At 58.6% G+C, this 8,920-nt stretch overlaps 1 protein-coding gene across 1 annotated transcript; it reads left to right on the forward strand.

The window, feature by feature from the left end:
• Positions 1-299: 299 nt before the first annotated feature.
• Positions 300-8,602, forward strand: MAPK12 (mitogen-activated protein kinase 12). The gene is made up of 12 exons (XM_003783089.3): positions 300-634; positions 722-851; positions 3,466-3,524; positions 5,126-5,237; positions 5,336-5,365; positions 5,576-5,623; positions 6,108-6,222; positions 6,364-6,435; positions 6,534-6,613; positions 6,682-6,760; positions 6,839-7,012; positions 8,117-8,602. The coding sequence occupies exons 1-12, from the start codon at positions 510-512 to the stop codon at positions 8,194-8,196; spliced, it is 1,104 nt and encodes a 367-aa protein (XP_003783137.1). The 5' UTR covers positions 300-509; the 3' UTR covers positions 8,197-8,602.
• Positions 8,603-8,920: the final 318 nt, after the last annotated feature.

Below are 8,920 nucleotides of genomic sequence, written 5' to 3' on the forward strand. Positions count from 1 at the left end.
TGGTGTTCCGGGCGGCAGACCGTGTCCAGGGCTGGGGATGGGCTCAGCGCCCACGGATGGTGGGTAGTAAGGAGCAGCCCCAGCTAAGACTCCTCCACTCCCAACCGCTGTGGGGGAAGTTCAGCCAGAGGGCAGACTGCTCCGGGTGGCGCTGCCCGCCCTCTACCCTTCCCCCACCTCCACCCGTGGCCGCGCCTCGGGTTTCCGGAGGGGCCGGAGGGCAAGGGGGGTCACGTGCGCGTGCCCCGGGGGCCGGTTGGTCCGTGTGTGTGTGTGTGTGTGTGTGAGTGTGTGTGTCTCGGGAGGGGCCGTGCGCTGCCCTAGACGGGGTCGAGGTCTGGCCAGGGTCAGCTCCTCGGAGAGACGGGAGATTGCTGGAGAGCCCTAGCGGCGGGCGGGCGGCCTGGTAGCCAGGGCGCGCGCGGAGAGAACCCCGCCAATCCCGGGTCCTCAGTCCTCTGGGCGCGGCGCTTAAGGGATCCGCGGCGGGGGCGGCGACCGGGCCCGCCATGAGCTCCCCGCCGCCTGCGCGCAGTGGCTTTTACCGCCAGGAGGTGACCAAGACCAGCTGGGAGGTGCGCACGGTGTACCGGGACCTGCAGCCCGTGGGCTCGGGCGCCTACGGCGCGGTGTGGTGAGCGCGGCCCGGGCGGTGGCGGGCCGGGAGCGTCGTGGGGTTTAGGGGCGCCTCGGACTTCCCACTAAGCTGTCCATCCCGCAGCTCGGCCGTGGACAGCCGAACGGGAGCCAAGGTGGCCATCAAGAAGCTGTACCGGCCCTTCCAGTCGGAGCTGTTCGCCAAGCGCGCTTACCGTGAGCTGCGCCTCCTCAAACACATGCGCCACGAGAACGTGAGTCACTGGGCGTAGGCCCCGGGAAGAGCAGCCCCTTTCTAGGGGACACGACTTCCTCCAGGCCCCACTAGAAGGGGGAACCTCTATGCCGGTTTCAGGGGAGCACTCAGGTCCTTGACTTCTTCCAGGGCCATGTCTGGCTCCTCACCCCAGTTCCTGGGCAGCGGTCAAGACTGCCTCTTGGCCCAGCACGGTGGTGAGAGGGGATGCTGCAGGTGAGAGGAATTCTCCTGTTCTGAACCCACCTTGCTCTAGTCCACCTCCAGACGCTTACAGCCCAGGCAGGGCAGGATGTTGGAACTGGACCCTAGCCCCACCATCTCGGAGAGCTCTGGTGAAGAATTTAGGGAGGTGGTGTTTCAAGAGCACAGGGCACAGTTGCCCTCGCACAGACACCTTCACATTTGTGTGGGGACGTATCTGAGCCTCCATCTGGTAAAGGCCTGTCCCTGGGACACTACATGTGGCTGCCCCTGGACCTCTCCGACAATCAACAGTCGATGCTTATTGCTAAGAGCCTTTTCTCCGCCAGGGAAGCTCCTCTTTCTTTCTTTCTTTCTTTCTTTCTTTTTTTTTTTTTTTAAGAGACAGACTCTCCCTCCCTCACCCTCGGTAGAATGGAGTCACAGCGCACCTCTAGCTCTTGGGCTTAGGCGATTCTCTTGCCTCAGCCTCCTGAGTAGCTGGGACGACAGGTGCCTGCCCCAATGCCCGGCCATTTTTTGTTGCAGTTTGGCCAGGGCTGGGTTCAAACCTGCCACCCTTGTCGGTATATGGGGCCAGCACCCTATTCACTGAGCCACAGGTGCTGCCTGAGCTTCTCTTTCTTAACCCAGTTCTTTCTGGTCTGTCTCCCACCCATGTCACTACTGCCCTAGCCATAGTCTGGGCACTGAGACCCCTGCTCCTGACTGTTGTACACTCCTGGGTCATTGGTACCACCAGCCCCTGGTGAGAATGAGTCCCTGCGTCCACCAGCAAACTATGCCTGTGACTCTTGGCTACTGCCACTCACTTGGGCGCAGTGTTGGGCCCTGACTTCTCTCAGATCCCTCATGTCCGCCCCAGTCCCAGCACTGGCCCCCCTTTCTGTGTGAAATCCACTTGTAGCAGCTGGCACATTGCCTGTATTAACCCTGCCCCCATCTGACCATGTCCTTTGCGTGCACCTGCCCCCTGGGTGTCATCCAGCTCCTTCTCCATGGCCTCCCAATTCTTACACACCCACTTGACCTGCCTGGCCATCACCTCTGTCCAGCCAAGGGGTCACTGCCCACCTTTGGCCCAGCCTGTGCTAGGATCACCCTGCTGTGCCAGTAGGTTCAGCTATCCCCAGTGGGCTCCTAGCCATGGCTGTACGCTCTGCATATTGTGGCACCATTTTCTCTTGAGGAGCCTGAGGCTCTTGCTCCTCTTGCTGGTTGGAGGAAGGAGAAGCTGCCACAGGTCTAGTCCTGCTCCTCCAGGCCCTCTCCCTCCTCTTAAGCCCTGGCCCACTCCTCTGGGCTTCAATGCACACTGTAGAGCCGGAGGGCATTTGTCTCTTGGACCCCTAACCCCCACAGCCCTATTCTCTGTCCTTTTCTCCCCAAACGCTCTCCTGAGCACCCTGTGGCTTTCAGCTGTCACCTCACCACATATCTGTAGCACCTACCCCAGGCGCCTTTCTGAATGATGCCCCTTCACTTTCCTTCCCTTCTCCTCATCCACTCTCCCGCCACAACTCTGGGCCTAGTGGCTACAGTGGTCATCCAGCTGTCCTCCCCCCTGGTGTCCATTCTTGCCTCTCTTGGTCTGTCTTAACACTGAGGCGGAAGGGTTATGTCTAACATCCAGCCATGTTTAAACTTTTCCTTATTGGCTTTCAGGATTGAAGCCAGACCCTCACCTGGCGTGGAAGTCATGCTTGGCTCTCTCTGGGCTCTCAGCTCCTCCCTGGCCTGGGCCTTGGCCACCTGGCCTCCCTCCCCAAATTCTTCAAGCTATGGAAGTGTTCTTCCTGCCTTGCCACTGTACTGTGCCCTCTGTCAGGTGTTCCCCTGTTGGGATGTCCACCTGCCTCTTGGCTGCTCTACTATGCAGAGCTCTTCCACGAGGCCTCCTTGAGACCTGGAGGCCCTGTCCCCCAGTCCTCCCAAGTACTAGGTAGCAGCTGGCACTTGCCTATCTGCTGTCCATCTCCATCTTCCTGAGCCAGGGCCTCTGTGGGGAGCAGGTGGGCATGGTGCTGCCTGGCCCTGGGAAGAACCTGCTAGTTGTTGGCTCTCCTTATTTGGGTCTGGGTCTGTTTGGTTGGAAAGAGGAAAAGAGAGGAAAGGCCAAGGGGGCTGGAGCCCTTTGGTGGCTCAGAGCCAGCCCAAACTTGGGGCTGCCCCTCCCCCAGGAGATCCTGGATGTCACCATCCAAAAATAGCCTTTGTCTGTGGATATGTGTGCCAGGGCCAGGCCACACTGCCAGTGGACTGAGTCAGGCCCTGTGGACAGTGGGGTAACCAGAACAGCTGTGAGGGGTGGTTCCTGCCCAGAAGGCAGGGCCACCCTTGGAGGTGCTCAAGGCCCTGGATCTTCTGCTGCACCCTCAACCCCATCTGGTGCTCTGTCCTCTCCCCAGGTGATCGGGCTACTGGATGTGTTCACACCTGATGAGACCCTAGATGACTTCACAGACTTGTGAGTGTCAGCCTAGGCTGCCTGGCCAAGGTGGGAGGGGTGCTGGGCAGCTCCAGGTATTGGCTTCAGGTTCTGGGTTGACATGTGGTCACCTTCCTGCAGACCAGATAGGGGTTGCACACTGCCTACCCCTTGCCCCCATGCCTCTGGTACCTGCCTGGCACTGGCATGGCCAGTGGCACTGGGGCCTTCTTTTCTCCCTCAAAGCCTGGCTCCTGGGCCCTCTCCATCAGTGAGGTGTGAACCTTGGGCTTGAGCATTTGTTAATGTGCAGGTCCTGTGCTCAGGACCTTGCCCTGAGTGTGTGCCTATAACCAGAGCCACTGACCTTTTTGTTGGTGGGGAGTGGGAAGAAGTGGAGGGAGGACCCACCCTGACTTTGCCCTATTGAGCCTGCCTGTGGCCAGGTGCCCCTGGACTCATACTATTGTTGGCCAAAAATCAAGGACCAAGCCTAGGAAGTGTTGGAGAGGGCAACAGGCTCCTTGCTGCCTGGCCAGCAGTGGTCATGGGCCACATTGCCCTCAGTGTCCTGTGGGGGCTAAGTGCCGCACCCTTTGGTTCTCTCTTCACCTACCCAGCCCAACCCTCTGACACTAATGTCTTGCCCCCAGGTCTTTCTCTCTCTGGCACCCAGTCCTGAAATGGAAACTGACCACCTCCCTCCCTTGCCTATGAAGATTTGTGCTCCTCTGCCCTTAGGATGCAGTCTCAGCTGCTAACTTGGGTCATAGGGCCTTTCAGTTGAGAGTTTAAAAGCCCCAAGGCTTCGTGCTCATGCCTGTAATTCCAGCACTTTGGGAGGCTGAGGCAGGAGGATCGCATGAGGCCGGGATCAGTTAAGGATCAGACTAGACAACATAGCAAGATCCCATTTCTGAAAAAAAATTAGCCAGACATGGTGGCATGCATCCAGTAGTCTCAGCTACTCAGGAGGCTGAGGAAGAATGATCCCTTGAGCCCAGGAATGAGCTTGGACTGTGCAATGCCCTCAAGCCTGGGTGACAGAGCAAGACCATGTCTTAAAAATAGACAAAAATCCCCAAAGCATGGCTCGGTGCCTGTGGCTCAAGTGGCTAAGGCACCAGCCACATACACCTAAGGTGGTGGGTTCAAATCCAGCCCGGGCCCGCCAAACAACAATGACAGGAGCAACCAAAAAATAGCCGGGTGTTGTGGCGGGCACCTGTGGTCCCTGCTACTTGGGAGGTGGAGGCAGGAGATTTGCTTGAGCCCAGGAATTGGAGGTTGCTGTGAGCTGTGATGCCACGGCACTCTACCCAGGGGGACAGCGTGAGGCTCTGTCTCAAAAAAAAAAAATCCCCAAAGTGCAGTCTGCTCCATACCTGACAGTGTAGTCAGGGTGGGTGAGAAGGAAGTATGGGTGGTACTGAATGACAGGTAGGGCTGGACTATAGAGGAAGCCTGGCATTGCACAGGGGCTGAGCCCTTGATTGGTGGGGCAACTGGACCTCAAGGCTGGTGGGCTAGGTGCTGGATGGTGATCTTTTGTAAGGGGGGATTGGCTGGGGCAGTGGGTAGGGCCTGGGACAGGGGCTGGCTCTGACTGCTGACTGGGCCCCGGCCCTGGCCCCACACAGTTACCTGGTGATGCCATTCATGGGCACTGACCTGGGCAAACTCATGAAGCACGAGAAGCTGAGTGAGGACCGGATCCAGTTTCTGGTTTACCAGATGCTGAAGGGGCTGAAGGTGGGGCCATAGGGGCCTGTGGGGGTGTGGGTAGGCTTTGTGGTTCAATGGTCCTCAAGGTCCCCGAGCTGACAACTGCCTACCTCTCTCCCCTACAGTATATCCACGCTGCTGGCATCATCCACAGGGTGAGTTCTGGCAGGAGGTACACATCGGCCCTCTCTGTGTGGTCATGGGAGGGGCCCAGGCCCCCAGCATCTGCCTCTCCCTGCCCCAGCAGGGCCACTTCTGTGGGGGGTGGGGGGCAGGCTGAGCCTGGTGGCCCTATCCTTAGGTGCTGGGGCCAATAACATGCTCCAGTAGGCCATGGACTGTGGCCACCTTTCCTCTGCCCTCAGGACCTGAAGCCTGGCAACCTGGCAGTGAATGAGGACTGTGAACTTAAGGTAAGTGTTACCCTGCAGGGTGCCAGGGCTCCCTCCTGACCTGCCCACCTGACCACCTGTCCTCAGGACCAGGCAAGACACCCAGACCCCAGGCTTTGGGCAGTGGCCAAACAGCTGATGGGCATCTGGACTTTGGGGAGGCCCTTGGTGGGTGTTGTGTCAGGTGTCCCCCATACCTGCTTCACAGAGGGGATGGGTCATCCCTGGTCCCCCATGTTTGACCCAAGGAGAGCTTCCCGAAGATGAGGAGGGGTGACAGAGTGGGGATGGAGACCCATGGGGCACCTATTCCTAAGGTTGGTTGGGTCCTGGCCATGGGGAAGAACCCAGAAGGGGACTTGAGGTCTGAGGCTGTGGCCTCAAGCCCTAGAAGGTTGGCAGGAAGCCCAAGTGTGGAGGCTTCAAGAACAGCCACCTTGGGGTCAGCTGGCCTGTTCACTCCTCAGGGGTCCCCTTGTCCCTGCCTCTCTGATTCTACCCTCAGATCCTGGATTTTGGACTGGCTAGGCAGGCAGACAGTGAGATGACTGGTTATGTAGTGACACGGTGGTACCGGGCACCCGAGGTCATCTTGAACTGGATGCACTACACACAGACTGGTGAGCAGCGCCCTGTGACATGGGGTACGTGGCGCCCCCAGGATGACTGCTGAGCTTGGGTAGAAGCTGGGCAGGGGCATGGGCAGGCCATGTCTGTGTCCCCTCCTTGCTCATGAGTGCTTATTAGGACTTCTGTCTCAGTGGACATCTGGTCTGTGGGCTGCATTATGGCAGAGATGATCACAGGGAAGACGCTTTTCAAGGGCAATGATCGTATCCTTCAGCTGTGGGTCTGCATGGGGCATGGGGGCCCTGGGTCAGTGTGGGGGGCTGCTCTGTGGTCCCCAGTTGTGCTCCTGACCTCACTGCAGACCTGGACCAGCTCAAGGAGATCATGAAGGTGACAGGCACACCGCCACCTGAGTTTGTGCAGAGACTGCAAAGCACAGATGTCAGTGGAGGACGGGGGGGGGCTGGGGCCGTCCCTTGTGGCTGGCCCCTCAACCTCTCCCCACGCAGGCCAAAAACTACATGAAGGGCCTCCCGGAGCTGGAGAAGAAGGACTTTGCCTCCATCCTGACCAATGCTAGCCCCGTGGGTAGGACAGGGTGGGGCAGGGGTTGCAGGGTGTGTGTGGGGCCTCCCACAGCCTGGCTTGACACATCCCTCACCCCAGCTGTAAACCTCCTGGAGAAGATGCTCGTGCTGGATGCAGAGCAGCGTGTGACGGCAGCTGAGGCACTGGCCCACCCCTACTTCGAGTCCCTCCACGACACAGAAGATGCACCTGAAGCCCAGAAATATGATGACTCTTTTGACGACATGGACTGCACGCTGGATGAGTGGAAGCGTGAGTGGGGGGCTTTGGGCATTGCCTGTGCAGACCTGCTCCTGCAGTGGCTGAGCTCAGTCCTGGGCCTCTAGGATGCAGGTCAGGTCAGCAGGAGGTCAGGAGGTCAGAGGACAGTGTAAGGCCATGCCTGGCTGACATAGCCTCTGGCTGGAGCTGAGGGATGAAGTGAGGTTGTCCCCAGATCTGCTACCCTGTTTGTGTTGCCTTGCCTCCTCAACGTCCATGCTAAAGATCCAGGCCACACTGGTGCCCTCTCCCCATGCACCTGTTCTCAAGGACGTCCACTGGGTCCATGTCTCTGCTCATACCTACTATCTGTCTTGCCTTTCCTTGCCCCATTGAAGGATCTTTCCCACCTGGAGGACTGCATATACTTGGTGTCCTGCCCATGGCTGTGGTCTGCCCTGCTGCCCCAGGGCCTCTCTCCCTGTACAACCTGACTAAACAGTCCAATGCCCTATAACTGTGCCCTCTGCCTCCAATCCTGGTGTGGCCATCCCTCCCACAGAGGCTGTCTTTGAGTGTTGGCAGCACCCACATGGCTTTGGGCTGCACTTAGGGAGGCTCCATGCTAGAACTGGCTTTGGTTCTGCTCTGAAGTGGCAATAAGGGCTGGGCTGGTCCTCTCCTTGGCTTCACGGCCAGCCTGGGGGGCACATTACCCCAGCCCATCCTGGCTCTGGCCTAGATGGGCTGAGGTTCTCAATCCCTGTTCCTTAGGGCCACAGGGCTCCTGGTGACTCCCAAAGGGGCTCCACCCTTATCCATGCTGCGTTGTGTGCTTGGGTTTGGTTTTGTTTGATGAAAGGATTCTGGTGCTAAAAAAGATAACTCAAAAACCACAGGCCACAGGATCCTCTCTGTGGTCCCCACCCATGCAAACTATGGCTGGGTGATTTTGCTTTCACAGCAGCATGTGGTACACATGTGGCCTGTTTTTGGCTGAGAGTCCCTGGTCAGGAATGTTTTCCCTCCTGCTTCCCTGGGAAAATCCAGATATGCAGCAATGGCCTCTGCACACAAACCGTCCCTCAGTGGACTGCCTGGGTCAGGGCCAGAGGGGTCTCACTGTGACATCACCCTCTCTGACTCACCCCCCAGGTGTCACATACAAAGAGGTGCTCAGCTTCAAGCCTCCCAGGCAACGGGGGGCCAGGGGCTCCAAAGAGACGGCTTTGTGAAGATCTCTGGGCTCCAGGGTAGTGGTGGGAGCTTTCACCTTGGCCTGCTCCCTGGGAGGGAGATCCTGGTGACTGCCTTGAGCCTGGTGGGGGCTGGCATCCCAAAGTGTCTACTTGGAGAAGACCTCTCTTCTTCCGAGCCTATTTCTGTGCTGTCTGGCACCACCTCAGCACCTTCAGGACCTCTGCCTGACCTGGGGATCATCTCTGAGTCCTGGATCCTTGGCCTTGTCTGCCAGGGTGCAGCCAGAAACCTCAGAGCCAGCAGAGCATAGGGTTAAGTCCTGGTCTCTGAGCCCTGCTGGGCCCCAGCTCAGGGATGTCATTTGGGACTCCTCTGTACCCCCAGCCTGGAATGTAAATTAGCCTGTGGTTCATCTGTGTGGCTGGAAGGGAATAAACTCTTTTTGTAGACCACCCACTCTGGCTATGTGTCCTACATAGAGATAGGAGGCTGACCTGAGAGTTCAGGCCCTCTGAGCAGGGGAGACTCCCGAAGATCTTGCCGGCCCCAGGGCTGGTGCCTACTTTGCCAGTCATGTGCCAGTGAACCGTGTGCACCTGTGCTCACCCCTCCCCTCACGTGGAGTGACCCTCTGACAGCACAGAGTGCAGGGTACAGCGAGTGGACCCTGGAGCCAGGACCAGTGGCGGAGCCAGGGAGGGGAGGGAGTCTTAGTGTCCAGCCTGGACCTCCAGCCCAACTGTCTGAGCTCCTTGCATT

Source organism: Otolemur garnettii, unplaced genomic scaffold (genome assembly GCF_000181295.1).
Source record: "Otolemur garnettii isolate 467f Iridium unplaced genomic scaffold, OtoGar3 scaffold00007, whole genome shotgun sequence".
In the NCBI taxonomy this organism is placed as follows: Eukaryota; Metazoa; Chordata; class Mammalia; order Primates; family Galagidae; genus Otolemur; species Otolemur garnettii.

What these genes read in the sequence shown, in the direction of transcription:
- MAPK12 (XM_003783089.3), top strand. Translation starts at nt 510, where the DNA reads ATGAGCTCCCCGCCGCCTGCGCGCAGTGGCTTTTACCGCCAGGAGGTG. An exon ending in GCTTTTCAAGGGCAATGATC is followed by an intron (nt 6,436 to 6,533) that starts GTATCCTTCAGC and finishes ACCTCACTGCAG; the next exon opens with ACCTGGACCAGCTCAAGGAG. An exon ending in AGAGACTGCAAAGCACAGAT is followed by an intron (nt 6,614 to 6,681) that starts GTCAGTGGAGGA and finishes CTCCCCACGCAG; the next exon opens with GCCAAAAACTACATGAAGGG.